The sequence below is a fragment of the Cokeromyces recurvatus genome (genome assembly GCF_025118155.1).
Source record: "Cokeromyces recurvatus strain NRRL 2243 chromosome Unknown BX663scaffold_7, whole genome shotgun sequence".
In the NCBI taxonomy this organism is placed as follows: Eukaryota; Fungi; Mucoromycota; class Mucoromycetes; order Mucorales; family Mucoraceae; genus Cokeromyces; species Cokeromyces recurvatus.
The window spans coordinates 1,023,130-1,049,973 of NW_026251393.1; the positions used below are offsets into that span (position 1 = coordinate 1,023,130).

Sequence of the window (26,844 nt, forward strand, 5' to 3'; positions counted from 1 at the left end):
AAAAAAGAGAGAGAAGGAAATATTTATTTAGAAATACATTTATTATTAACATAAAAGGGGAATAATAATTAGGGGAAATAAGAGATAAAGGGGGAGGGAGAAAGAGAGAAGAACACACAATAAGGAAAAGATAAAATGAGTTTTATTATGCACGCGCACATATAAAAATATGTAATATAATGTCTTTTAAATGATTTCATAGTAAGAAACAAGTTATATATATATATACTAATAATTATGATCTTATTTACGTTTTGTATTTTTGTGCAGCAGCCCAGTCAACTACTGGACTTGCAAGTAATTTTGCCCAAATAGCTAAATAGCCAAACCATGCAGGAATATAGACTTCTCGTTCCCTTGCATCTGATGCCTGTATGATACGGTCTGCGACTATCTTTGGTGATAATTTATTCTTTTTTGAACCTGCAATACTTCCTTCTCCCAATGATTTATCAACTGCTGATTGGCGTAAATTAGTATCCACTGTACCTGGACAAATCAGACCAATATGGATACCGTAGGGTTCTAGTTCCACACGTAAGGAATCAAAGAAGCCATGAAGTGCATGTTTTGAACCTGAATAGAATGCACGCGTAGGTGCTCCTACTTTACCAGCCATAGAAGATACAATTAAAAAATTAGGTGATTTTGATTTGATTAATAACGGTATAAATAAACGTGCAGTCCAAATAGAAGCAAAATAATTAATAGTTGTGATTTTTTGTAAAGCTGAATTAATCTCTTGTTGATTAGAGTGTTCACTGATCGAAAGACTGCCATCAGCGTCTTTATTAATTTTTATACCACAAGAGTCTAAAAATGGCCTTACAGAAATCATACCAGCACAATAAATGACTGTATCAATGTCTCCTTCAAATGTTTCTTTTGTTAATTGTGCTAATCGAATTAAATCATCTTCAATTGTGGCATCACCAGCTAGGTATACTGTCTTACTTGAGCCTGCCTCTAGGCATTGTTGTTTTAATTCTTCTAATAATTCAGATCTGCGAGCAAATAATATTAGACTAGCGCCTCGGGATGCATAACTAAGAGCACATTCTTTTCCAATGCCCGAAGAGCAGCCTATGATGACAACTCGTTCTTCATGAGGTTTAATTTTTTGTTTACGATCCTGATTTTTTTTAAGTAAATAATGTACAAGAATGGCACCTACAATTAATGCAATGAACTCTTTCTGCATTGAAGAATAATAATAATAAAAAAAATAAAAAAAAAAATGTGGTGTTACTTTTTTTTTTATATTTATTTATGTAAAAAATAAAAATAAAAAGGAATGTGATAATAATATTAGCACAATTTAAGTAGCAGCACGTCTAAAATTATATCTTGTAGAAGCCACTCTAATAGGCCTTTTAATGATAACTTCTTCTTCTTCTTCTTTAACTGTAATCTCCTTTTTTATTGTTTTTCTTGGTTTCTTTAACTTTTTTTTATCCTCTTCTTCCACTTCTTCTTTTTTCATTTCTTTTTTCACAGTAATCGTTTTTCTCTTTGTTTGAATCGACACTCTTAATTTTTGTCTAGCTGGCGCAAAAGCGGAAGTTCTACCGCCCACCTAAAATAGATAGTTTTTTTTTTTTTTTTTTTTTTTTTTTTTTGATTATTAATAATAAGAAAGCCATTCAGGTATTATGTAATAATAATAATACTTTACTGTTTCAAACTTCAACTCAAGTCCATTAGGCAATTTTCCTTTCACTTCATTATTTTTACCTTTATTCCATCTATGCTTCATTAACCAATCTTCAGGGAACTTGGATTCATCTGCTTCAACTTGTACAGCTAATTCACAGACATATTTCATTTTATTATACATATCATCTAATTCTTTATCTGTCAAGGTATTTGTATATTGAGCAGGATGAATCATGGCTTGATACAAGATCTCGTCTGCTACCCAATTACCAACTCCAGCAGAAAACGATTGATCTAATAATAAGGCCTTCACAGGTACCGCACGCCTTGTTACCAGTTGTTTAAATTGTTCAAAATCTGGCATATTCAAGACAGGATCAAAACCCAGCTTACTGATTGGCTCCACTAATAAAGGATCTCTTGCAGATATTAAACGAAGTCTAGCTAATCTTCGTGGATCTCTGAAGCCAAAGTAAATCTCTTCCTTTGTCTTGGGATCAGTAAATGTAATAAGTAATTTATAAAAGCGGGGCGGCCATTCAAGTCCTTTTGCTAATTCTTCATGTTTAAACTAGTTTGTTTTGTATTATTAATGTAATTATTATATCATAACATATACATATATTTCTTGTATTTACTCGAATACCACCCGTCATTCCAAAATGAGCTACTATGTGGGGTCCATCCCCTTCAAATACTAGATAGATAGATATAACATAGATGAGCACTTTCGATTCTAGATAAATAAAATATAAATTGCTTACATAATACAAAGTATTTTCCCCATCGTTTTGTATCAACGAGTGTTTTATTCATAATCGCTTTTGCAAAGGCTTCATGTTCAACGTCTTTAAACACAATATGATCAGGTACCTATTATATCAAATAGAGCCTAATTTTTGTTAATAAGATGGATCAATGATAAATGACGATAACTTACAGTCTCGACATTAGTAATGATATGATTGAGACATTGTCTATGAATACGCAAGCGGGCACGTTCAACCTATTTATTTTAATATCAGTATAGATTTTCCATTTGCTTCCATATATATATTTATTTATTTACTTCTGCTATCTCGGGCATATTATATAGATCTAATGAAAGCAAGTGAAAGAAGAAGAAGAAGAAGAAAAAAAAAAACAAGTAGTAGCTTTCACTTCAATGTTGTTGCTGCATTTGAATAGTATCACAATTTACAGTCTCCGCTATAATAAGTTCTTCTGTAGCGACGATGTGGCTTATTGTTCACCTTTTCTTTTTTTTTTTTTTTCTCTGTTAATTATTACATTTCAATTGTATATGAAATGAGTACGGAAGAAATTACAGACTCATTAGAAAAGCTTTCTATTAAAAAGAATGCTTCAACTAGTTCTTCTTCAGTAAAACCTAAATTATCATATGATAAAGCAGCTTTAAAAGAACGTTGGAAGATCTTAGGCGCTGATCCTGAACAAAGTAAAAATAAAATAACTCTAGCTATTTAAATCTATTTTTTTTTTATAAAAAGTCTCTTTATACATATGCGTCTATTCCCTGTTTTTTTTTCATTCATTCATTCATTCTTTCTTTCTTTCTTTCTTTCTCAACTGAATTGAATATGACCTTCTTAGGTATTTTATCTATGATTCGTAAGGCATGTATGAATATATTTGCTCGACAAGATTTTTTCAAAATCCTTCAAGCGATTAAACAGAGTTTTGTACAACGTGATTATGAAGGTATATTTACAGATCCAGTTAACTTGGAGGTCTACACAGCTGCCTATGTGCCTGGTAGAGCATTATGTTACTTTGAACTCTTCTCTATGAGACCAGCATTATTAAAGATATTAATGAAAAGGAGTCATCTGTACTGTATTGGTTCTGGATCTGGATCAGAGTTAACAGCGATTGCAGCTGCTATGACACGAGTGCCTGCAGAACGACAAAGGGTAAAGTTAATCATGCAAGATATTGGTGATTATAAGTCCATACTTGATTCATTAGAATCTACTATTCGTGAAAAATGGCTTTTAACTCCTGAACAGCTTGAATGTACATATGAGCAAGGTGATATACTGGATCCAAATAATTCAAGTATTGATACACGATTAGCTGAAGCAGACTTGATTACATTTATGTTTGTGATGAATGAATTATTTGTTAAGAAAGCGGCAGCAATGACTTTAATACAAAAAATGATACAATCTATGAAAAAGGGAGCCCATTTATTAGTATGGATATAATATATTATATACATATATTTGATAAGCATAGCATAGCATAACATAACATAGTATAGCATAACATATATACAACAAGGTATTTATTGTAATCTTCAATAGGTAGTTGAATCAGCTGGATCATTCTCTCATTTGAAAGTTGGAAATAAAACATATATGGTCTATATGCTCTTGGATGCTATTAAAGACTTGGAGTTAGTAGTTGGAGAGGATTCTCGCTGGTATCGGTATAGTATTTACAAATATATATATAAATATCTAATTTTATTACTAACACTCTATTACATAATTAGACATCCTGAACACTTGAAATATCCTATCGACGTTCAAAATATGAGATACTTTATTAGATTATATAAGAAGAAATAAATATGGATACATGTGTATGCATATTATAGATATAACTACTCGTTATTATATGTAATGAATAATAAAATACTCTTTTTTTTTTTTGAGATAAAGAAGTATTCACTTTATAATGTAACCATCATTTCTAGTCGTTGTTTAAATAAATGGGTGTGAAAATACTTGATTTATTTATTATTTGCTTATGTAACGTGAGTTTTTTTTTTATCCTTTTTCTTCCACTTCTTCTTCCTATATGGTTTCTAATAACAACGCTAAATTGTTTCTTGCATGGTATCTTTCTCATCTTGCAACGTCACCTCTTAAAACAAAGGCATATACATCAGGTGTATTATCTGGGCTTCAAGAATTAATAGCACAGAAATTATCAGGTGCAAAGAAAGTCGATAAACGAGTTATTCAAATGGCTGCCTATGGTAAACTAGGATGAATAAATAAGAAGAATACATTTATATTCTGCTAATTAATGGAATGTATGCTCATAGGCTTCTTTATCTCTGGTCCTCTTAACCATTGCTTATATGAATTAATGAATAAAATATTTGCGGGTAAGACAGGTAAAGGTGTTAAGATAGGTCAATTACTTTTTTCAAATTTAGTCATTTCACCTATTATGAACTCAGGTTAGTTATTAAGCTGCTATTATATAAATATATATATGTGTGTATATCAATTATAAATATTTGTTTTCTGTTACAGTGTATTTGACGGCCATGGCTATCTTGGCTGGTGTTCATTCTCCTGAAAAGTTGAAAGCCAATATTAAGAATGGACTTTTACATATGCAAAAGGTATCTTGGACAATTTCACCTGTAACATTGATTTTTGCCCAAAACTTTTTACCTCCTTCTACTTGGGTTCCTTTCTTTAATTTGATTGCTTTTGGTAAATGATTATTATTTCATGATGCAGTGAATATTAACAATATATTATCATAGTTTTTGGTACATATGTAAATACAACCATAAAATGTAAACGTCTTAAAGAAGCAGAAGCCAATAAGAAACAATAAATTATACCTAATAAAATAGATATATTATTTATTATTAACAAGTGATATTGACAGTGTAGTTCACCACTTGTCTTTTTTTTTAAAAAAAAAAAAAAAAAAAAAAAAAAAAAAAAAAAAAAAAGAAAAAAAATATTACTATTGTCACTCAAGATGCCAAAAAATTAAAACATTCTTTTTTTGGTAATTTACTTTGTCCCTTTTTTTTATTAACTTTTGTTGTTGTCGTTGTCCCCTTCCACCTTTTTTTTTTTTTTTTTCTTTTCTTTTTTTTCTTTGTTTGTTTCTATATTTTACACATATACCCTTTTCTAATATTTTTTTGACATAATCACATGTTTCCAACATCTGTGCTAGATTTACCCACTCATGTTGAGTCTGCTGAATTGGGATATGGCAAATCAATGGTCTTTGATACTTCAACAATATCTGCTATTGGATTCTTGAAACATTCACTTGGAATGATTCTTGGAAATCAAGACTCGAAGCAAATATTTTACTTTTTGTTACTCAATCTCTTGTACATGTTTGTTCAACTAGCTTATGGTGTATGGACAAACTCTTTAGGCCTTATTTCAGATGGTATTAACATGATGTACATTTGCATTTAACTTGATTACTAACAAGGATTTATGAAATGTATAAAGCCATTCATATGTTCTTTGACTGTCTTGCTTTAGGTGTAGGTCTATTTGCTTCTGTTTTGAGTAAATGGCCATCGAATCAAAAGTATTCATATGGGTAAGTTGGATGTGAAATGAGTTTAATCCTAAAAATTAATATTAAATCATATATTTTCTATTCAGGTATAGCCGTATTGAAACTGTTGCAGCTTTTTTTAATGGCATCTTTCTTGTTTTAATATCTGTTTCAATTGTTATGGAAGCCATTCAACGTCTTATTCATCCACCAGAAATGAGCACACATCGTCTTTTACTTGTAAGTTTTGTTGGTTTGATTGTTAATTTAGTAGGAATTTTTGCATTCAATCATGGACACGACCATGGACATGGCCATCATCACCACCATCACGGTCATCATCATCATCACGGTCATGACCATAGTCATGGACATAGTGCTAATATGCAAGGCGTATTTTTACATATTATGGCTGACACCTTAGGCTCAGCTGGTGTGATTGTATCTACGTTATTAATTCAATGGTTTGGTTGGACTGGTTTTGATCCCATTGCTTCATTATTTATTGCTGTATTAATCATCATGTCTGTTATTCCCTTGATTCGTCAGTCTGCATCTGTATTGATGCTTACGTTAACTGATGAGACGGTGAATGAGGTTGAAGGTACACTTGAGGAAGTAAAACGATTAGAAGGTGTTATAGGTGTTGATGTTTATCGTTTTTGGCCTAATGAAGCAGAGACAGTCATTGGTTCTCTTCATGTATTTATCCAAGAAGGTGTGAAAGGACAAGAGATTCGTCAAGCTGTTACTGATCTTTTTATGAGTCATGTAAAAGGAATGAAAGAGATTTGTGTGCAAGTAGAGTCTATTAATTCTACTCGACTCTTAAAGAAGAAACAACAACAACAACAACAACATTATAATCATTCTATGGAACATCCTTATACATCTAATGATCATGTTAACTTTAGATCCACCTTACTTCCTCAGCCCACATTCGCAACAACAGAATTCTCTACAAATCAACCTGCATTGTTGTTGTCCAAGTCATTGAAAAAGAAGGATTAGATAAAAAGGTGTTATATATACAAATAGTCAATCATAATATTATTATAATTATTTTTATTTTTTTATATAAAGACCATTAAAGCTTAACATATTTGGGCAGACTTCTTTTTAGTATTGATAGATTCATCATCTGACTTTGATGATTGACCATCTTCACGAGTAGCATTGTTAGGATTATTAGTATAAATTGAGCTATGAGAGTGCTTGGCACGATGTTGACTATATCATATATATTAGAAGGAGTATGAATTAAATTAAATAACAATATACGTACCGTCCTTTGGCAATCGTCTTTTCATCAAGTTCATTTAAAGAATGAATAGTAGCCAAGATATCTCTTACTAAAATTTCACAACGAGAACGAGAGAAATCTTCACGAACGACGATTCTCAACATCTTCATATGTTCTACTTTATGAGCCATTGTATAAGCAGGTACAATCCATCCACGTTCACGTAACCTTGAAGCAATATCAAATTCATCATAGTGATGTCTTTCATTCAGTCTAAATGCGACTAACGGCAATCCACGACCCTCTCTCTCACTCAGGATCGTAAAATGACCTGTCTCCTGTAACCTATCAGTCAAATAATCTGCAGTCTCTGTCAAATTCGTCATGATCTTCTTAAATCCACTCTTGCCCAGACGAATCAAGACATAATACTGTGCAATCACATTAGACGCTCCTTTACTAAAGTTCAATGTGAATGAAGCTTGATCACTTCCAAGATAATTAATATTAAAAATTAATGATTTAGGGAGGTATTCAGGGCATCGCCAAAGACAAAATCCGATACCAGCATACGTTAATCCATATTTATGACCAGAGACGTTGATCGATACCACTCGACTTAATCTGAAATCCCATTCAAGATCAGGATTTACAAAGGGGGCAACAAACCCACCACTAGCAGCATCTACATGAATACCCACATCCCAACCTTTTTCTTTATTTTTTTCTTCCAAGAGTGCATTCAGTGTCTTGACGTCTTCATAGTGGCCAGTATACTAAATATGAATATAAAAGAGTGATTATATTAGTATGCATGTATGTATCCACATATATATTTATATCGAAAAGGAGCCCACACTTTACGGTAGAACCTAAAATGGCACAAACACCAATCGTATTTTCATCTACAAGCTCAATCGCCTTATGAGGATTCATATAAAGACAATCTTCAGTACATTCTACTTCGCGACCTTCAATTTCCAAATAACGAATTGCTTTATGCCAAGCTACTTGACAATTAGCACCCAAAACCAAATTAGGTTTATCAAAAGGTAAACCTGCTTTCTTGCGTGCGTTTTGCCAACGACGTTTCATAGCAAGGGTAGCTAAAATGATAGCTTCAGATGAGCCCACTGTTGAACAACCTAAAGCTTCTTCACTTGCACTATGCATAGGTGCATGAAAGAGACGAGCAATCATATTAACGCATCGATTCTTTTATATTAAAAAAAAAATCAAGTTAAGAAGGACTTGATTTAAAACGTTTATATTTATAAACTTACACAAAGTTCTGCACTTTGAGGATATTCTTCATAATCAATGAAATTTTTTGAAAGATTCTCGGTCATTAATTTTTCTGCTTCATCTTCCATATAAGTTGTTACAAAAGTAGCAAGATTAAGTGCAGGATTTCCATCGAGCTATGATAAATAGAGATATAAACAATGCCTTTATATTTAAAGAAAAAAAAAAGAATAATTATATCTTACAGCCAAGTCATCTTTAATTAATCTATATGCAACATCTACAACAAAAAAAAAGAAAATATGAATGGAATTATTCTGAATAAAAGAATTTGTTTATCTACTTTACTGGATGGCATTTCATTCTTTTAATGCGAAATAGAACATGTGAATAAATAAAAATTACTGCTGACATATTTCGGATAATGACGAAAAATAATTTATAGTTACCTCTGGCAATTCAAATCTAAAATAAGCATAAAATTTAATATTCTAGTAAAAAAAGGAATATAATTAAAAGTTACCTTGGAATATCCTCTGAAGCCCAATGAGTACCATAAATAGTTGTACCAACAGCGTCAGGATGAAACTCTCCATTTTTTCTAGATTCTTCGATACGAGCTTATTATTATAGAAATGGAACTTTATAAGTCTTATCTTTCCTTTTTCATTATATATTCTTATTTTACCATCAGAAATAGCACTAGCGAGAAACACCATTTTTTTATTTATTTATTTAATAACCTAGATGAGAAATAAATAAATATGCAAAAAGAAAAGAAAAAGAAATACTAAAAAAAAAAAAAAAAAAAAACTACTTTTATACTGAAGCTAATCATTATTTGTGAGACAAAATATCTTCATTTTCACATTTATTGCAAGTGGCATAATTATTACGTCGTATTTCCCGGATAACAAAATTTATAATTTCCCAATTTAAATCTAGTGTTTTGAGTTAAAACTCTTATCAAATATTTAAATAAACTTACTGAAGATAAAGGGAAATGATTCCTTTTCATTTATATGTAATTATTCAACTAGCTTGATGATACTTTTAACTGCTAGTGCTTTATATATATATATATATATGTGTGTATATGTATGTGTATATGTATATTTATATCTAGAAAATTAGTTTGTCTTTGATGCATCTGATAAGGATTAGACGTTGTTTATAGCTCTCTTCTTCCGCCAATCAGCTTCTGTTTCTCTCCTCTGGTTTGCTATACTATTAATATAATAAAGTTAACAACTTATTATTGTTACGTTTTATTCACTTTATCTATTTTGTTCAAGTCTCAATGTTGGAAGTCTTTTTTTTTTTTTTTTTTTTTTTTTGTTGGTAAATTTATAAGGACTTGGATGCTAATACTCAAATTCTGGATGGGAAGTTTTTTTTTTATCTCTGTTTTATCTTCTTTATTTGAACAATAGTTAACGCTATTAATTTAATATGAAAAATCCCATTTTCACATAAAAGCATCTTTTCTATATTTATATTTGATAAATACTATCACGTATCTGATACATATATATATATAAAACAGCAGTCTGTAAACAGCATCATCAATATAAAATTGTATTCAAAAGTGGAGAAGACGGAAAGTGGTAGTAGCATCCGCTTTGATCACAGTCACATTAATTGTCACAATTATATATTTTTTTTCAAACAAACAAACAAACAAACAAAAAAAAAAAAAAAAAAAAAAAAAAAAAAAAAAAAAAAAAAAACTTCCTTTATATAACAGATAGCAATGAAATCACAACATCAATCTTTCAGGAAAGGCAACTATAAGAGAAATGGACCCACTCCTGGATCAACTCTTCCAAGGGCAATGCAAGAAGAACTAGCAGAACAAGGTAAATCTATTCTATATATATATATTTTTTTTACACTAGATCTATTGTAATGTTTACCCTCCCTCCCCTCTTTTTTTTTATGGTGCATTAGAAAAAGATGAACGTAAATTTGGAAAAAAGTTTATAAATAAAATCAGTAATCGTAAAGAGCTTAGAAAACAAAAAAGAGCTGAAAAAGGAAAACGTAATGCTGAACATCGACAAAGGAAAAGACATTTTGAAGAGCCCCTTAAAGCTACTGTAAATGGAAATAACAAACGTCAAAAGACAGAACCCAACACAGTGACAAAAGCCAAGCCTGTAAAAGAAGAAGAAGAAAAGGTCTCCATACCCAAAAAGACAAAGACGCCAGCAGAAGCTATACAGCGTTTATCAAAGAAAAATCCTGGATTATACAAGCTGTTACAGTCTGATAATTTAGTGAAGGGTTCTAATCAGTCTACCACAGATGATGATTTTGCTGAAGATGATCGTGAGATTGCATACTGGGAGAAAAAACTAGGCTTAAATAAGAAAAAGGATAAAAAGTTGGGTAAAGAATTTGAAGAAGATGGTCTTCTTGATCTTCTTGGTGGTATTGAAGGTGAAGAAAATGATGACGATCTTGAGTATTTAAGGAAAAAAAGAGAACAAGCAAAACTGAAAATGATGGAAAAAAATGCTGAAAAAGTATGTAGATTGGTAAATTATTCATTTTTAACCTGATTTAATTTGTCAATCTTTGTATTGTAGACAGTAGATGATCTTTTTGCAGGTTTTAATAGTGATGAGGATGATGAAGAAATGGGAGATGATGATTTAGAAAAAATGAGTTCTGATGAAGATGATGTTGAATTAATTGAAGAAAATGATATTAATAGTGACGAAATGGAGCAAAATGAAGCAGAGGAAGAGTCAGAAGAAGACGAAGAGTCAGAAGAAGACGAAGAGTCAGAAGAAGAGTCAGAAAAAGAAGAAAAAACTGAACAAGAAAAGAAAAAAGAGATACCCAAAACTCAGGAGACGTTAAAAGGCAATGTCTTATCTAAATACGTTCCTCCTCATTTAAGGAAAGCAACAGAGGGAAAATCAGAAATGCAAATAAAACTGCAGAAACAACTTCAAGGTCAACTTAACAGATTAAGTGAAAGCAACATGGAGAGTATTTTGCTTGAAATTGAAAAATGTTATGGAACATATCCTCGTCATGGTAAAATACAGTTGATTTATAGATAAGGTTTAGAGTATTTACATATCGTTTTTTTTAGATGTTACATCAACGATGACTGATATAATTATAACTTCCATTTCTCAAAAGTCTAACTTACTGGACTCATTCGTTATTACATATGCTACCATTGTTGCTAGTCTTTATCGTTTAATTGGTATTGAATTCGGTAAGTTACCAAATAAACATAAATAAAACCACGCATTCACGTATTATATCTATTATTTTTTTTTATAGCTGCACATTTTGTACAAACATTGATAGAGACGTTTGAAAAAGATTACACTAAATGTAAAAAGGCAATTGATATGGGTGATAATGAAGGCGATGAAGGTTATGAAGGATCAAAAGAAACAAAAAACTTGTTGACTTTGGTCTTAGAATTGTATAACTTTCAAGTTTTATCCTGCGTTATCATTTATGATTTGGTTCGCATGTTAATTGCTGATTTGGATGAATTTAATGTAGAGCTCTTACTCAAAATTATTAGAAGTAAATATTGAACTGATTATGTTGTTTTTGCTCATATGGTTAACCAAATTAATATAGCTTCTGGTCCTGAAATACGTAATGATGATCCTACATCTTTGAAACAAATTATTGATGAAATTCAAAAGGAAACCTCTAAGCGTGACCCAAAAACTATCTCGTAAGCAAAATGAATTTATGTAAGTGACACAAATTAACTTTTTCTATTACAATAGTACACGTTATAAGTTTATGCTCGAAACGATTACAAATGTAAGAAACAACAAGATTAGAAATGGTCAAACAGCAGGTGGTCATGGTGATAAAGAAATGGTTTTGAAGATGAAGAAATTCTTGAATGGATTAGCAAAGAAGCGTGCTGTTCGCAGTACTGAAGCTTTACGTGTAAGTTTAGATGATATTCATAATGTTGAAACAAAGGGTAAATGGTGGCTAGTGGGCGCATCATGGAAAGATAATTTGGTCGGTACAGAAAGTAAATACAGTACAAGTAAAATGCCCGAAGATTTGAAGAAAGATCAATCATTACAGGAAGCATTATTAAAGCTTGCAAGGAAACAAGGGATGAATACAGATGTTCGTAGGACAATTTTTGTAACAATCATGAGTTCCGAGGTTAGTCCCTTTTTTTTTGTTTTGTTTTGTTATTAGATAAAATTAACTGTAACGTTTTAGGATTATTTGGATGCATTTGAAAAACTAATGAAACTTGGCTTGAGTGAAGTACAACAACGTGAAATTTGCCGTGTCATGTTGCAATGTACAGGGAATGTAAGGAATATGTTACATATTTGAAAGTTTCCTTAATTACTAATATAATCATTTTGATAGGAAAAAACATTCAATCCTTATTATATGCTTGTTAGTAAAAACTTTGTGAAATTGATCATTCATTTAAAGTCACTTTCCAATATTGTCTTTGGGACTTTCTTCGAGAATGTGGTGAAACTGATGTAGGTGGTTTAGAAAGAAGCGCAACCGAGAATTTTGTTAGTGAAGAGAGTCAAAAAAATGTCCGTCTTAGTAAATTATCTAACCTGGCCAAGTTCTATGCATCTTTGATTGCTAATGGAGCACTTAGTTTAGCGGTATTAAAGAGTGTTAACTTTATGTCTATACAACGAAATGGTCGTATTTTCTTGGAGGTCTTATTTGCCAACTTACTATTACAGTTACACTCTGGTGGTGCCCAAGCAATTGCAAACGTATTTGGTAAAATTCTTGAATTGCGTACTTTAGCTCAAGGATGTAACTTTTTCATGTTGGAAACAATTACACATGGCCGACATACTGGTCTTGGGGAGAGTGACCTAGAAAAGGTTCGATGGAGCTGTAAGATAGCAAGAGAAGTACTTAATAGTAAATAATATGAATAAAAAAAAATGATGTTAATTTATGTACACAATGTTCATGTAAGCTTTAATTATTTTTTACATAATCTGTCTTGTGGTATATATATTAGGTAATCCTAGAGTATAATGATCCATAATATATGCATTGTATATGTAATAAAATCCTAGACAATATTACAATGTAAGAAACAAAGTACAATGATGTACTATTCCTTTCAAATAAATAAAGCAAAATTACACACTTGTAAAAGCAATTTTTTTTTTTTTTTGCTATTTTTTTTTTTTTTTTTTTTTTTACTCATTTCTTTATCTATAAAAAGCGTCCTTTTAGTTTTGTTATTTTTTTTTCTCTTTCTCTTTTGTTTATTTAATAATCACTGAGGCATATGAAGAACGCATTTTTGTTAATTTTTTCTATTCTTGTTGTTATTACAAAAGCTTATAATGTAACTAAATATTTATTATTATATTCATTTTATATATGTAAAAATTTATCTATTTATATAGAATCAATGTAATGATAATATTGTTGATTGTAAAGTGATCTCTATTATACAAAATATATACAATAATAAGAAATTTTCTAAAACCAATTTTCTTTCATTATTAGACTGGGGACAAAACTCTTATGGCGCTGCTAATATGAATGATGTATCTGGCTGGCAACAACCATTAAAATTCTATTGTGATGACGACACTATTGATGTTTTTCCCATTGCATTCTTAACTCATTTTACCGGTGTAGGCGGCAAACCTCAAATCAACTTGGCAAATGTAAATAGCTTCTTGTCTCTCTCTTTTTTTTTTTTTCTTTTTTTTTTTGCTGCTATTATTTTATTCATATATGTATGCATTGTTTTAGTATTGTAATAGTGTTGACAACGGAACTTTTCCAGGAACCAATTTAGCTAAATGTCAAAATATCGCATCTGATATTAAATATTGTCAAAGTAAAGGTAAATTAGTTACCTTATCTTTTGGTGGAGCTACTGCTGGTGTAGGATTTCAATCAGATAATCAAGCCTCTGACTTTGCTGACACCATTTGGAATCTTTTTCTTGGTGGTAATTCTGATAGTCGTCCATTTGGCAACGCTATTCTTGACGGGTAATAATAAAAATAATAGTATATATGAAGTCAGTATGGAGTAGATTATAATTCCTTTTATTTTATTTTTGAAAGTATCGATCTCGACATTGAGGGTGGTGGACCTAACCGTAAGTAATGATAATATAGTATGTGTTCTGATCAATAAAAATAGCTAATTTTTTTTTTTTTTGGGTTATAGATTATGTAACCTTCCTTAATAAATTGAATTCCTATTTTAAGTCTTCTAGTAAAAAATATTATGTAACGGCTGCTCCTCAGTGTGTATACCCTGATGCCAATCTTCAGATTACTTTAAATGGATACCCATTTGATGCTGTTTATGTTCAATTTTGTAAGTTTGATCGTATGTTAGTTTATAATTTATACAGTGGCTTTAATGCATTACATATATATATATATATATATTGTTATTGTAATAGACAACAATCCTTGTGGGCTTCAGAACTTCAATACACCATCACAATGGAACTTTGGTATATGGGATCTATGGGCTCGCACTATCTCTCCTAACCCTGATGTTAAAATATACATTGGTGCCCCTGCCAGTAGTTCTGCTGCAGGTGGAGGATATGTTTCTGCTGACACACTTGCTAGTATTGCTATCAAGACTCGAGATAGTTTTCCTAGTTTTGGGGGTGTTATGTTCTGGGGTAATAATCACAAAAAAAAAAAAAAAAAAAAAAAATAATAAGCTAATCATTATATATATATATATATATTTCAATAGATGCTTCTCAAGCTTACATGAATAATCGCATTGATTCTGCTTTAAAGAATGCTCTTAAATCAGGAAGGAGATGTAATAATAACTTCATATATCCAGCATGCACTGCACCAGTCTGGATGTCTGGAAATAACTATCCTAGTGGAAGTCGAGTTTCTTACAAGTTAGTATTCTGTTTATTTTTTATATTAAATTATAATAGCTATTTAACCTTTTTTTTTTTTCTAATTTTAGTGGGTAAATATATCTAAATTTAAATTTGTTAAATTTTTGAACTAATCATTACTGCATTATTGATACTAATAGCTATATGTGGGTTGTAAGTTAAAATATAATATGTATATATAAAATATAATCGTATAACTGACTTATACTCCTGTAGGCTAAATGGTTTGCTAGCTCAGCACCCTCTAGTGATGTAAATGGTGATTGGTCTCCAGGTAAAAAAAAGAAAACTTTATAACTGTATTAAGTAACAATTTTAATGTAAAAAAAAAAAGTAAGCGCATGCTCTAGTAATGGAGGAGATGTGACTACAACTACAAAGACGATTGTTACTACAACTACTAGTAATAAACCTTCAACAACAACAACAACAACAACTACTACTACTACTACTACTACTACTACCGCCAAGACAACCACTAGTACAACTAGCATTGCTACTCCTACTAATGGTTGCTCTGGTGTTAGTTCATGGTCTCCCACTACGACTTACACTGCAAATGATAAAGTTATCTACCAAGGCTCAGTCTGGAAAGCTAAGTGGTGGACATATAATGATACTCCTGGAGGTTCGAATATAGTTTGGGAGAAATTAGGTGTCTGTTCTACTACTCTGTCTTCTAGGTCTTTACAAAGTACATAAGAAAAAAAAATTATCTTCTCTTATTCTTAATCATGAACCACTATTTTTTTTTTTTTAATAGTTCCAATTCATAATAGTAACTGTACACATTATTTAAGATGGAATAGTGCTCGAACCTATATTACTGGTTCCAAAGTTGTTTATAGGTGATTTTTTTTTCTTTTTTTGTATTTCAATGTGAATACTTATCTTTTAATTTAGGGGTTCTATGTACACTGCTACACGTTCAACTACTGTAAGCTGATTTTCTTTTTTTTTTTGTTAATGCCATGATTTATAACATCTCTTTTGATAATTTATAGAATGAACTTCCTAATAGTTATTCCAAAGCTTGGAAAAAGGATTTTGAATGCTCGAAAAAGGAAAAATAATCTTGCAAAAAAAAAAAAAAAAATGTATTATTTATTATCATAGATTGACTCTATTATTTACATATTTTGAATAAATAAACTGATGCCGCGTATATGATTCCATGTATTCATTTTATTGATGAAGACAATTTAATTATATATATATGAGTATGGAAAGAAGAGCTGTACAGAGCTACTATGTATTGCGCATATCTATATTAATTTCTTTTTTCTACATTTATAAAGTACAATTTTTAGAAGCTAATTGGCCAATAATATTCACTACATCTTCACAGTATCCAACATTATATTTTGCTAATGTTTCTTTGGGCAAAGGACCAACATAAATACAAAAAGCCCTTTCATCGTTTGCAAGAGCATTAAACATATCCTCATCTGTATGATCATCGCCAACACACATAATAAATTCTGGCTTTTGTTCTTCTTTAATATATTTCACTATTTCACCTTTACTAACTGTTGAAGATCGAATTTCCAAATTCATTTTATTAACCAAGATACTTGCGCCAGGGATTTTCAAAAGCTCTTCATGAAACAAGTGTGATTGTTTTAGACTAGATGAAAAGTTTTAAGTATGACTTATTTTATCTTTTTTTTTTCTTTTCTTTTTTTTTTGTTAATGGCATTCACTTACGCCTCTTCAGGATTAACAGCATTACGATAATGCCAAGTGATAGATGACTTTTTCTGTTCAATCACTGTACCTGGATTCCTTTTGGTATATTTTTCAAAAATTTCTAAAACGTCATCTTTCCAAGACATATCCGTATCTCCAAGCATGTCACTCCAATCATTTGATTCTGGCTTCTTTATAAACGATCCATGTTCTGAACTGAATCCTAAACGTGGAATATGTCCAAGATGAGTATCTAAGAAATGTTGATCTCTACCAGAGATAACCCAAACAGAGTTTAAAGGATCTTTACATAGTTCCTGAAGATTATGTAGCAAAGTGGGTGCTGGCTTAGCATCAGCGGGTTGACTTACAATAGGCGTTAAAGTTCCCTAATACAAATTTTTATTCAAAATCACTTTAGTAAACAATGGATCAATGAAATAACAGTATGTGTTGCTGGGAAAAAAAAAAGCAATGGAAGCCAACTTACATCATAATCGAACAGAAATAAACGTTTATGTGTATTTTTATATGTATTATACAAAACTGATAGATTTAAAGGTTGGGTATGTTTGGAGATCATACAGGTACAAATGTAAAAGAAAGAAAAGAAAAGAAAAGAAAAAAAAAATGTATAATGTGTGAGATTAGTTTCAGGTTGAAAAAGAAAAATAAATAAACAACTAAATAAATAAATATAGGAAACTGCATCTTTTTTTTTTTTTCTTTTTTTTCCCTGTTGTTTTCAAACTCCAAAAAATGCCACAGTTTCAAGAGATTTTCTAAATTAAAAAAAAAAAAAAAAATAATTACCGAGATATTATTCAATACTTCAGTCATATTAGTATGGCTTGTTTAGAAGAAGAGGATCAATATCAATTCCGTTATTAGGTATTTTAATTTTGAATAAAGTAAGCATTATTAGGACAATAGCCGGTAGTTGTACCATCAATGTTAGATGACGTACTTAATACATTCACGCGTTCCGAGTTTCTATGTTGAAATAAACATTTTTGGGTAAATTAAATACATTATTTTGGTAAAATAAAAAAAAAATAAGGAGCAATAGGATTATAGTTTATTCAACAGCATTTAGTTACTAGGAAACTTTTATAGATTAAGGTAACATTCCTTATGCAGCTTAGCTTAGTATTATCAGGGCAAACAACGATAAAGTATTTCGATACTAGTTGATGCTTTTATGCAAAATTCTTTTTGGGAATAAACTTGATTAATTATCCCCGAAATATTAGACATGGTTTTTTTTTTTTAAGAAAGAGAGAAAGAGAAAGAGAGAGGAATAATGATAATGCTTACATAATTACTGAATTACAACTACCATTTTTCTTCCTACCTGCAGTTTTAAAGCCCTACATGCTGAACCTTTAAAATTTATTGGAGGATCCAGCACATGTATTATCTATAAATGTATAAAATGTTTCAAAGATGATCCTTGAAATAGTATTTTTTTTTTGCAAACGCAGTAAAACTAGAAGTTTTAATATACTATTAAGTAATAAATTAAAAAAGAAATAGAATAACAATAATGATAAAGTGGATATATAAAACTAGAATGGAGAAGATAATAAAAAAGAAAAAAAACTTTCTGAGGGACAAGAGGAAAAATAAAATGAAAATAAGTAAAATATTAGGGAAAAATAAAAATAAAAATTGCTAGTATCATTAGAAAGACGGCTATTTTACCAGTCAGGAACAACTAGATAGCGGAGAAAAAAAAAGTATAGATGCAAGGTGAATAGCCATACCAACAAAAAAAGGCTGTTCAATGAGCGGCCTTCTACAAGAAACTTTATTCAGGATGATCTTTAATGGAAAACGGCGGCTGAAGGTGACGGTGTACATGAAGATATTCGAACAAATGTAATAACTGAGGGCAATTCATGTTTTTTTTTCTTTTTAGATAATAAAGGTAAGGCTTGGGTTAACCAGTTAGAGTATGTGTGTAAAGTAGAATTGTGCTCATTTGGAAAGCAAATAAGTTAGACAAAGAAATATGCAATGACTGCAAAATGTAACTATTTTCTTGCTTGAGGTTAGTATAGAAAGGCTTGTTAATGATTTCTATGAGCTTCCATTCTTATGATTGGCAAATTGGAAAATTCTTTTAATATTGTGTGAGTTTCACCTTATGAAGTTCTCTCCTGGTAGAGTAATTCGAGTGTTTAATGATTATAGAAGGAAGTGAGAATATTCCATCCTTCAAGTAAATTCATTATATAAGTTGATGCTATAATTCTTCATAGTTTTTATCGCGACGCATGACTTGGAGACGTACTTTTTTTTTTTTTTTTTTGCTCTTGTTTTATGCTAATATAGCAAATAATCTAGTTTAAATAGAAAACGTGTCCTGAAGAATTCTTTATTATTATATCTTTTATAAAAAAAATCTTTTTTGATCAAGTATAAAAGCTTTAGTTAGATGATCAAATTAAAAGAAAAAAAAAATATCTTTAAAAAAAGAAAAAAAAACGCGTTTACATTTACTGTAATCAAGTATAAGGTTTTAACACAGAAATACCCCATTTATATAATAATACGTTCAACCCCATTTAATACAATTCTAGTTCATTAACTTTTAGGATGCATTTATAAAAAATTGAATCTAAAGCATAAGCACCAAGAAGATGAATACTGTACTTTTTATTTGAATGTATTATCAGCTTTGTATTATTAAGCAAATTGCTGAAGTATTTTTTTTTTTTGATCTATCCAATCAAATATGAATAGGTCTCAAAAGAGAAAAAATAAATAAACATACTTTATTTAATACTTACAATATGAATGAGACAGTTAAGTTTGGAAAGTTTAACATCTCAAAAGATGAAGTTTTTTATGAAAGTGAATATTCTATGGGTATTGTTAATTTAAAGCCCATTACACAGTAATGTATTGTCACTCGTGAAACTTGTAGAATCTAATTACTAATTTGTTACATGTTTATAATAGAGGACGTAAATGGCATTACATTAAACAATTATTTGATGCTCATTTTGTTTCTAAAGCTTTTACATGTATTTATATATAGATGTTCTTGTTGCCCCAAAGAGGAATGTTTCAAGATATTCTCTTCTTAGTATTGAGGAAGTAAAAATTAAACATATATAGTATTGTCATAATATATATGTATATATATTTTTTCAAATGTAAAGAATATAGTGATTTATGGTTTTAAAGATTATAGATCTTACCAATTCAGCTAGGGAAATTTGTGAGGTTCTTAAGGATGAATATTTGAACATGAAACAAGGCTATATATGGCTGATTCAGGATGGAAAAGAAGCAGGGCAAACAGTAAAGAACCTGTTGTACAATTAAAAAAAAAAAGTATTTATTTATTTATTTTGATAGGTTCCACATGTTCATTTACATATTATACCAAAAAGATTTTCAGAATGGTATCAAAGTGGTGGTGTAGAAGACCAAGATAGAATACCTAGATCCATAGATGAAATGAAAAAAGAAGCAAGTCGATTAAAGATAATGTTTAAAAAATAATAGAAGAATCCTTCTTATTAACAATAATGAAGAACTAACAAGCAGTTTCTTATTAACTTTAGTGAGTAAATAAGAGACATATTGAACAAATATTTTCTTTCTTTTACCTCTATTCACTACCATTAAAAAAATGAACCAATAGGGCATCAGACGCTTTTTGTTGGTGTTGGTGGGATTTGTTCAATATTTTGAGTTGTGCTGTGAATTGTTGGTATTGGACCTCTAAGTTTTTGAGGCGTTTGTCAATTGATTTGTTGTGTTACGAGTTTTTTTTTGAATTGTTGTATCTTCTGTAGGTCATTTATTAGCTCTTTCCTATTAAATACAGCCATTTTATTACTGTGAGGAAGGCTGTCTACAACAATCTTGTTAGTTTATTATTTTCATTGAATTATATTTTTCAAGAAAGCCACAAGATCGTTTCTATTTGTTGAAAGTCCAGCAAAAGTGAACACCACAAGACACGCTTTTTTATAAAAAATATATCTCAACATATCTGAAAAACTTTAATGTTAGTGGTGTGTGTGTGTGTGTCTTAAATGAAAAAAAGATAAAGAAGGAGAAATAGAAAAAAGGCAAGTGCGTGCAGTTTTATTGAAAAGAAAAAATAATGCAAAAATTGTACAAAAACAATAATATGAGAAAATAATAAGGGCTATTTATATGCAAAATAAGTGACATTAATAGAATAACTGAACATTAGTACAGCCATTACAATGGATTAACAAATATGTGTCGGCAGTCGAGAAATAACTGTCGTAAAAGAAATTTCAATTTGTCGTTTTAGGGAAAGCGTATTGTCGCAAAGGTTTTTTTGGTAAATTTATTAAAATTTTTTAGAGAGGTTCTTTATAATTTTGTTATGGAACAAGCTCTGGATATAAGCACAAGTAATATAATAAAAGATGGATTGCATAATACAGGACGAACTATAAGCCTGAACATATAATAATAAAAGATATCATATCTTTTGTACACTCTTTGAAACTCTATTTCTTTCTTCTCTTTAAAGCCATTATTCCTTTCAAACTGTTCAAAACCTAAAGAGTCTTGTTATCATGATCATCATAAAAAAGAGCTCAATTGCCGTAGTACAGTAATAAGAAAGCTTACAGCCTAACTATTTAAAATGCATAAACTGCCAAAAATATCTTGTACAATTGAAAATAAAACTGCTGTATAAAATGACATTTTTTATATTATTGATTGCTTATCTACTCTTATTTTTTTGAAGAATGTATGAACATCATGCTCTGTTGTGTAACTGCATTTGACTAGTTTTGGCTTAATTTCTTTACAAGAATGCTCAATAAATTCACATGAATAAAAATACATATAAAAAAAGTAAACAAACTTCTTCTTTTTTTTTTACTTTTTTGCTTACTTTCAAAGAAGACAGTAATACTTTACTACATTCAAATAAAAGGTAAAACTTATCTTTAAAGTATTAAAAAGAAAAGAGAAAAAAAAAGAAAAGGAGAAAGGCAGGAGAGAAGATTTAACGCAAAGTAAATTAAAAACAAAAAAAAAAAAAAAAATTGCTAAAATTTAACTTTAATAACTTCTCCTTTTGTTTATTTTTTTTTTCTCCTGAACTTTACTATAAAAAAAAAGTACATTTTTTCGTTTTTTTTTCCCTTTTTTTCTCTTTTCTTTTCTTTAGCTTTTTTTTATATTTTTCCTATTCTTCTTTATTTTTACTTGAAACTATGGGTAGACATTGTCAGGGTTATGAAGTGTGCTCAAGTCACATAGCTTGGCTTACTTGAGAGTGTAGAACTGTCCGTTTATAACATGGCTAAAGGAGAGGGCCTAGACTCTCTTTTGGTTACTACATGCATATCCGCCTTCACCTTGGGTTATTGCAACCTTAGATAATTGATGGGACCTTATCGAATTTTGACTGCTCAAGTTTGATTTATTTCCAAAGGAGGAGGGAAATAAAAAGGATACTTGGGGTTGGAAATTGTAAACCTGTTCCTTTTTTAGGGAGATTAGCGTACTCTTTGTCTGCACCATTGAAAGGGCTTATCTCAAGGTTTAGTTTTTCTGTTTTTCTTTTTGGAGGTTTTTCCTTCTTTTTATTTTTATCTAGTTGCTGTTTATAAAATAAAAATAGATAAGGATGCACAGCTTACGTTTCTGACCGTGGTTTTTTCATCTATTTATTTAGTTGAAGAATCCCAACTTGTATTTACTGTTAAGTCAAAAGTAGATGCTAGGGGTCAAAGAAGGGACATTCTCAGGTAAACAATAGTCAGGTCGTGCACTTCATGTATCTGGATTTCTTCCACTTCGCCACGCTACAGGTCAGAATGTTTAGCCCGGCTTCCAATGAAACTTACATCCAACTGTATTTTTTTATTGGGTTATGGGGTGAGGAATCCTATCTTTTTCTTCTAGCAAGGCTTGGGCCAGGTTGGACTTTGCCAAGTGTCTACTAGTTGAAATTGGACGTTTATCTTTCAAGTAGAAATTTAGAGGGAGAAGAAAAAATTACAGCCCGTATCAATTTGTGTATGGGTTGTAATATTATTTTTGGGATTAGATATGCTTTCACCTTCTCGTGGTTAATCCTGTTAGTATCAAGTCTCTTTTAAAAGAGATTTGAGAACTAAGAAAAGCATCTTTTTTTTATAATATTAATAAAAATGAAAAAAAAAACCAATTTAATAAAATCGCGTTCTACAATAAAGTTGCTTCTCTAATAATATTTTATTATAACAAAAGTGGTGAAAGACTCTAACAGCACAGTGTATAAATATTAAAAAGATTATTGTATATTTTCCCTAAGATTTCTTTCCTCTCGAGGTAAATTCTATATGGTTAAATAAATCCAGCATCACTAGAATGTACATTGTCAGAATAAGACTAAAACTAGCCAACATTCATAATGAGCATTCATAATCTGATTGCTGTACAAAAGACTATCCATCCTCAGAGAATAATTTGAAGTTGTTTCAAGCCCTGCCATCATAAATATTCATTATTCTATCTGGAAACAAACTAACTTTGGTTTTCAAACTAGTGATTTTTTTTTTTCAACAAGGAAAATTTTCTTAGGGTATTGAGTAGTAAGAACTGAAGGAAGGCTTCACCAATTCATCGAAAAGAAGTTGTTGAAATATCTTAGTCTTTGCAAAGGAATCTTATTTTTTTTTATTACAAATTTTCCACAAAGACAATCCCTTTACTCCTCAGAATTGTATCTACGGATGGTATAACGACACTTAATACAAGAAACATATTTTTGAAGTCTATCATGAAAACAAAATAGGTTGCCATTTGACATCACTTGTAAAACGTAACAATACGTTTTTGGAAAATAATATTGTTAGATACAGTCTTTTAGTGCGATGTTAATGAAGATTTTCATTGTTTTCAGGTTTTTGTCAGTTATATATTGCTCTTAGATGAGCATTGACTTCATCGTAAAGAATATAAAGGATAATTGCTCCTTCAGTGAATTTGTCTCATTATATGGATTAATTAAAGGAAATTCTATAAACTAACTAAAGTTGATGCACATGATGTGAACATACGTTTAATAAGGAACTATTGCCATCTTTTATTATGTACGGTGCTTCTTGCTATTCGCTAACTTTTTTTCATCATTTATATGTTGATGTACTCACTATTTATCGCTAACTTAAACCCTCCTACAATGCTTGACTTCTTCTTTTTTACTTATATTATAGAGTAAATTGTCTTAATGTTATCTTATTCACCTTAAATTACACTATAAAAAACTCCTTCAAAAGATCGTCTTAAAGAAAGAAAAAAAAAGTAGATCGCCAAGTTTTATTCAGTAATTAAACTATTTACCTGGCAAACTGTGTCGTCGTTGACTATAAAAAGTCTAGTTAACTATTATCGTAACATTACCCTCTTTAGGAATTTATATCTTTTTTTTAGCAGAGTAAGAAAGCCAAAGAGTATAATTCACGACCTCTAGTAAGAAGATGCTTATAATTCAATGTTACTATTGAACAGTACACAACATACTTAATAATGGCTTATTTGCTGGAGATCCAAGAGGAATTGGAAGGGCAATGATGGCCATAATAGAATATCATCTAAAAAAAAAAACTACACCATCAAAATGTATGTATTTTGAACTCTATACAACTTGATAATGAACCAGCAATGATCCCCTTTTTTTTCCTCGCTTTTTTGGGACAATGAGCCTTAAACTATAATGGTTGATAAGCTGAAAGGAATACAATTCAAGTTTAGTAGCCCCCAAATAAAAATGTTAATTTCATTTGTAACCTTATCCTTGCCTTACCTTGCTAATACTACTACTACTAATAATAATAATAATAATAATAATAAAGGAACCGTCCAAAGAGTGTCAATTTTGAAATATAAGACTACTACAAGTCAATTAGTGAATCAATAAAGAGGATTAGGAGTAAGAGACTTTAGATTTTAAGCTAGCTCGTATCCCTTGCTATCATATAAAATGTAGGGGCATGTGATAATGACATTGATAGATGGTTGCTTGAAAAAGGGTTGAATAATAGAAACCACATGAGTACACATATCACTTGGAAATTGAGTTGATAATAAATTATTAAAAGTAATCCATTGTAAAAGTTATGATCACGCTTGTAAGGATAGTAAATAGTAGTCGGGTCATTGTAGTTGACGGGTACAAAAGTATTAAATGAGTAAGGATGATTGACAGTTTCCTCACTGTCTCGTGCAATATATCGCGGGATGATTTGTTTACAAGTGAAATAACATCTTTTTCTTTTCTTTTTTTTTTAGACAAAGTTGATCTGTGACAGCTTCAACTGTTATGGTTGGCTCATTGGCTAACATTTCAAAAATAAAGACAGTGTTTTAAATGCAAAAGATAAGGAAAGAGAAAACAGAAAAGACAAGTCTGTGAAAACTCTGTATAGTTTATTAAGAAAAAAAGAAATAACATAGGAAAATAACAAGGGCTATTTATATGTTTTTTTTTACAAGGTAAGTGATATGAATAAATGATTACTGGTATAATAAAGCATTATACATAAATATTGTTTCCAAATAATTCTGCTTGCGTTAATATTAATTCACAATAAATATTCCAGCTATAGCCGATACTAATTATTTATATGTCACTAATATTATTATTATCATCCTTAAAGTTGTTATTACATAATAATATTCAACATTATAGATGTATATAGAATATGTATGACTTATAAAAATAATTATGTGATTGCATATAACAGTCATAATCCTATTGAATTCTTATTATTACATAATACAATGTATATAGTTATTTTTAAATGCTCGAATACTCTAATTATGACTATTTTTAAAACTGAATGTAGAATGAATATTATGCTGTGAAGTACAATATACTAGTTTTATTTGAAGAACTTCTTTATTATGTAATAATTGATGGTTTATTTCTATTAACTTAGTTGTAAAGACGACTGCAATCATAACAGATACTAATAATTATGTGGATTATGTTTATATTCTTTATCAATTCCTTAAAATGATAGGGTAGAGGAATAGATATGTTACTCTTTTTACTTTTATTTATAATATTATATTCGAGATGGCTCGTCATACCATGACAAATTATAGATAAAAATAAAAAAAAAATATCTTACCACAAGATAAATTAAAAAGAAAAAACGAATGCGTCGTCGGGGAATCGAACCCCGGCCCTTCGCGTGGCAGGCGAAGATTATACCACTTAACCAACGACGCTTGCTTGTGATTGTGAAACAACGAGGTTTATCATAGTATTGTAAATTAATTCTGAAACCACTGCAGATAAAGTCTAATTTCACAATTGTGAAATTTTGTGAAATTAGACCATTTCACAATTGTGAAATTAGACATTTCACAAAAAATTTTGAAATTTTGGAAGATTAAAAATTTTTTTATACCAAATGAAAGAGAAAAATTTGCTCATTTTGAATATGTTAATTTTTTTTATTTGGTTAAGAATTGATAGAGATATTAGCATTTAAAGATTTGTTTAATGATTAAAAAATATAACAAATTTTTGGGTATAGTCTTCTTTACTAGAAAATAAATTTAGAATCCCGACATTTTTTTTTCTTTAAATTTCATTGGACAAAAATATTTTTTTTTTATTTTTTTGAATAAGTCATCAAATATAAGCGTGTGTTAGCTGTGTTATATTCTGAATTCAAAAGAAGTTGAAAAAAGATAATTGTAGCAATAATTCATTCAAGATGAATGTTTAAAATGTAAAGTCAAAGTAAGTCTTTTTTTTAAGAAAAGGTCAAATTATTTAACATTTTCAAAAAAA

The 26,844-nt window shown here is 30.0% G+C and overlaps 11 protein-coding genes and 1 non-coding gene across 12 annotated transcripts; 7 read left to right on the forward strand and 5 right to left on the reverse strand.

Annotated features, from left to right (window-relative positions):
• Window positions 1–56: 56 nt before the first annotated feature.
• BX663DRAFT_535670 (uncharacterized protein) lies at window positions 57–2,774 on the reverse strand. Its single transcript, XM_051530604.1, has 7 exons — window positions 2,726–2,774; window positions 2,597–2,662; window positions 2,421–2,529; window positions 2,295–2,353; window positions 1,676–2,227; window positions 1,333–1,576; window positions 57–1,170 (listed from the first exon to the last, which is right to left on the reverse strand). Exons 1-7 carry the CDS (start codon window positions 2,741–2,743, stop codon window positions 248–250), a joined length of 1,971 nt encoding a protein of 656 aa, XP_051384882.1. The 5' UTR covers window positions 2,744–2,774; the 3' UTR covers window positions 57–247.
• Window positions 2,775–2,918: 144 nt separating this feature from the next.
• BX663DRAFT_503954 (uncharacterized protein) lies at window positions 2,919–4,335 on the forward strand. Its single transcript, XM_051526843.1, has 3 exons — window positions 2,919–3,115; window positions 3,271–4,108; window positions 4,175–4,335. Exons 1-2 carry the CDS (start codon window positions 2,965–2,967, stop codon window positions 3,882–3,884), a joined length of 765 nt encoding a protein of 254 aa, XP_051384883.1. The 5' UTR covers window positions 2,919–2,964; the 3' UTR covers window positions 3,885–4,108; window positions 4,175–4,335.
• On the forward strand, window positions 3,984–4,335 carry BX663DRAFT_503958 (uncharacterized protein). The gene has a single exon (XM_051526844.1). It carries the CDS (start codon window positions 4,038–4,040, stop codon window positions 4,248–4,250), a length of 213 nt encoding a protein of 70 aa, XP_051384884.1. The 5' UTR covers window positions 3,984–4,037; the 3' UTR covers window positions 4,251–4,335.
• Window positions 4,336–4,468: 133 nt separating this feature from the next.
• On the forward strand, window positions 4,469–5,311 carry BX663DRAFT_503960 (uncharacterized protein). Its single transcript, XM_051526845.1, has 4 exons — window positions 4,469–4,663; window positions 4,733–4,870; window positions 4,947–5,132; window positions 5,186–5,311. The coding sequence occupies exons 1-4, from the start codon at window positions 4,483–4,485 to the stop codon at window positions 5,257–5,259; spliced, it is 579 nt and encodes a 192-aa protein (XP_051384885.1). The 5' UTR covers window positions 4,469–4,482; the 3' UTR covers window positions 5,260–5,311.
• A 406-nt stretch (window positions 5,312–5,717) lies between these two features.
• BX663DRAFT_431024 (cation efflux protein) lies at window positions 5,718–6,966 on the forward strand (the record flags this gene model as incomplete). Its single annotated transcript, XM_051522844.1, has 3 exons — window positions 5,718–5,838; window positions 5,904–5,997; window positions 6,063–6,966. 3 exons carry the CDS (start codon window positions 5,718–5,720, stop codon window positions 6,964–6,966), a joined length of 1,119 nt encoding a protein of 372 aa, XP_051384886.1.
• Window positions 6,967–7,033: 67 nt separating this feature from the next.
• Window positions 7,034–9,203, reverse strand: BX663DRAFT_503968 (glutamate decarboxylase). Its single transcript, XM_051526846.1, has 9 exons — window positions 9,132–9,203; window positions 8,967–9,063; window positions 8,893–8,908; window positions 8,792–8,807; window positions 8,689–8,723; window positions 8,482–8,619; window positions 8,063–8,413; window positions 7,241–7,974; window positions 7,034–7,185 (listed from the first exon to the last, which is right to left on the reverse strand). Exons 1-9 carry the CDS (start codon window positions 9,160–9,162, stop codon window positions 7,050–7,052), a joined length of 1,554 nt encoding a protein of 517 aa, XP_051384887.1. The 5' UTR covers window positions 9,163–9,203; the 3' UTR covers window positions 7,034–7,049.
• Window positions 9,204–10,184: 981 nt separating this feature from the next.
• BX663DRAFT_503976 (uncharacterized protein) lies at window positions 10,185–13,536 on the forward strand. Its single transcript, XM_051526847.1, has 10 exons — window positions 10,185–10,302; window positions 10,394–10,983; window positions 11,035–11,491; window positions 11,550–11,678; window positions 11,747–12,001; window positions 12,059–12,158; window positions 12,214–12,613; window positions 12,674–12,769; window positions 12,830–12,863; window positions 12,899–13,536. Exons 1-10 carry the CDS (start codon window positions 10,197–10,199, stop codon window positions 13,363–13,365), a joined length of 2,634 nt encoding a protein of 877 aa, XP_051384888.1. The 5' UTR covers window positions 10,185–10,196; the 3' UTR covers window positions 13,366–13,536.
• A 186-nt stretch (window positions 13,537–13,722) lies between these two features.
• Window positions 13,723–16,446, forward strand: BX663DRAFT_503979 (glycoside hydrolase superfamily). The gene is given in 15 exon segments (XM_051526848.1): window positions 13,723–13,796; window positions 13,858–13,885; window positions 13,961–14,124; window positions 14,213–14,457; window positions 14,533–14,567; window positions 14,639–14,791; window positions 14,880–15,110; window positions 15,188–15,347; window positions 15,358–15,359; window positions 15,490–15,503; window positions 15,567–15,624; window positions 15,685–16,044; window positions 16,114–16,198; window positions 16,254–16,287; window positions 16,355–16,446. The coding sequence occupies 15 exon segments, from the start codon at window positions 13,737–13,739 to the stop codon at window positions 16,421–16,423; spliced, it is 1,698 nt and encodes a 565-aa protein (XP_051384889.1). The 5' UTR covers window positions 13,723–13,736; the 3' UTR covers window positions 16,424–16,446.
• Window positions 16,430–17,038, reverse strand: BX663DRAFT_503980 (uncharacterized protein). Its single transcript, XM_051526849.1, has one exon. It carries the CDS (start codon window positions 16,905–16,907, stop codon window positions 16,641–16,643), a length of 267 nt encoding a protein of 88 aa, XP_051384890.1. The 5' UTR covers window positions 16,908–17,038; the 3' UTR covers window positions 16,430–16,640.
• A 15-nt stretch (window positions 17,039–17,053) lies between these two features.
• On the reverse strand, window positions 17,054–17,622 carry BX663DRAFT_431401 (trehalose-phosphatase; the record flags this gene model as incomplete). The annotated part of the gene is made up of 2 exons (XM_051522868.1): window positions 17,054–17,428; window positions 17,530–17,622. The coding sequence occupies 2 exons, from the start codon at window positions 17,620–17,622 to the stop codon at window positions 17,054–17,056; spliced, it is 468 nt and encodes a 155-aa protein (XP_051384891.1).
• A 2,210-nt stretch (window positions 17,623–19,832) lies between these two features.
• On the forward strand, window positions 19,833–20,597 carry BX663DRAFT_331863 (fragile histidine triad protein). Its single transcript, XM_051522126.1, has 5 exons — window positions 19,833–19,941; window positions 20,007–20,011; window positions 20,086–20,144; window positions 20,235–20,351; window positions 20,409–20,597. Exons 1-5 carry the CDS (start codon window positions 19,838–19,840, stop codon window positions 20,553–20,555), a joined length of 432 nt encoding a protein of 143 aa, XP_051384892.1. The 5' UTR covers window positions 19,833–19,837; the 3' UTR covers window positions 20,556–20,597.
• Window positions 20,598–26,202: 5,605 nt separating this feature from the next.
• On the reverse strand, window positions 26,203–26,273 carry BX663DRAFT_t56. Its single transcript has one exon. It is a non-coding gene; the product is annotated as a tRNA-Gly (tRNA).
• Between the last annotated feature and the right edge of the window lie 571 nt (window positions 26,274–26,844).

Coding starts and splice junctions, on each gene's coding strand:
- BX663DRAFT_503979 (XM_051526848.1), top strand. CDS start 13,737: ATGAAGAACGCATTTTTGTTAATTTTTTCTATTCTTGTTGTTATTACA. Junction 13,886..13,960: donor TAATGATAATATTGTTGATT/GTAAAGTGATCT, acceptor TTTCATTATTAG/ACTGGGGACAAAACTCTTAT. Junction 16,288..16,354: donor CTGCTACACGTTCAACTACT/GTAAGCTGATTT, acceptor GATAATTTATAG/AATGAACTTCCTAATAGTTA.
- BX663DRAFT_503976 (XM_051526847.1), top strand. CDS start 10,197: ATGAAATCACAACATCAATCTTTCAGGAAAGGCAACTATAAGAGAAAT. Junction 10,303..10,393: donor AGAAGAACTAGCAGAACAAG/GTAAATCTATTC, acceptor ATGGTGCATTAG/AAAAAGATGAACGTAAATTT. Junction 10,984..11,034: donor CTGAAAAAGTATGTAGATTG/GTAAATTATTCA, acceptor TTTGTATTGTAG/ACAGTAGATGATCTTTTTGC.
- BX663DRAFT_503980 (XM_051526849.1), bottom strand. CDS start 16,907: ATGAATTTGGAAATTCGATCTTCAACAGTTAGTAAAGGTGAAATAGTG.
- BX663DRAFT_535670 (XM_051530604.1), bottom strand. Junction 2,530..2,596: donor TCATTACTAATGTCGAGACT/GTAAGTTATCGT, acceptor TTGATATAATAG/GTACCTGATCATATTGTGTT. Junction 1,171..1,332: donor TACAAGATATAATTTTAGAC/GTGCTGCTACTT, acceptor CATTAATTGTAG/GTGCCATTCTTGTACATTAT.
- BX663DRAFT_331863 (XM_051522126.1), top strand. CDS start 19,838: ATGAATGAGACAGTTAAGTTTGGAAAGTTTAACATCTCAAAAGATGAA. Junction 20,145..20,234: donor CTCTTCTTAGTATTGAGGAA/GTAAAAATTAAA, acceptor ATGGTTTTAAAG/ATTATAGATCTTACCAATTC. Junction 20,352..20,408: donor GAAAAGAAGCAGGGCAAACA/GTAAAGAACCTG, acceptor TTATTTTGATAG/GTTCCACATGTTCATTTACA.
- BX663DRAFT_503958 (XM_051526844.1), top strand. CDS start 4,038: ATGGTCTATATGCTCTTGGATGCTATTAAAGACTTGGAGTTAGTAGTT.
- BX663DRAFT_503960 (XM_051526845.1), top strand. CDS start 4,483: ATGGTTTCTAATAACAACGCTAAATTGTTTCTTGCATGGTATCTTTCT. Junction 4,664..4,732: donor TATTCAAATGGCTGCCTATG/GTAAACTAGGAT, acceptor GTATGCTCATAG/GCTTCTTTATCTCTGGTCCT. Junction 4,871..4,946: donor TTCACCTATTATGAACTCAG/GTTAGTTATTAA, acceptor TTTCTGTTACAG/TGTATTTGACGGCCATGGCT.
- BX663DRAFT_503968 (XM_051526846.1), bottom strand. CDS start 9,162: ATGGTGTTTCTCGCTAGTGCTATTTCTGATG. Junction 9,064..9,131: donor CGCTAGTGCTATTTCTGATG/GTAAAATAAGAA, acceptor TATAATAATAAG/CTCGTATCGAAGAATCTAGA. Junction 7,975..8,062: donor GTGCCATTTTAGGTTCTACC/GTAAAGTGTGGG, acceptor ATTCATATTTAG/TATACTGGCCACTATGAAGA.
- BX663DRAFT_503954 (XM_051526843.1), top strand. CDS start 2,965: ATGAGTACGGAAGAAATTACAGACTCATTAGAAAAGCTTTCTATTAAA. Junction 3,116..3,270: donor AGGCGCTGATCCTGAACAAA/GTAAAAATAAAA, acceptor TGACCTTCTTAG/GTATTTTATCTATGATTCGT.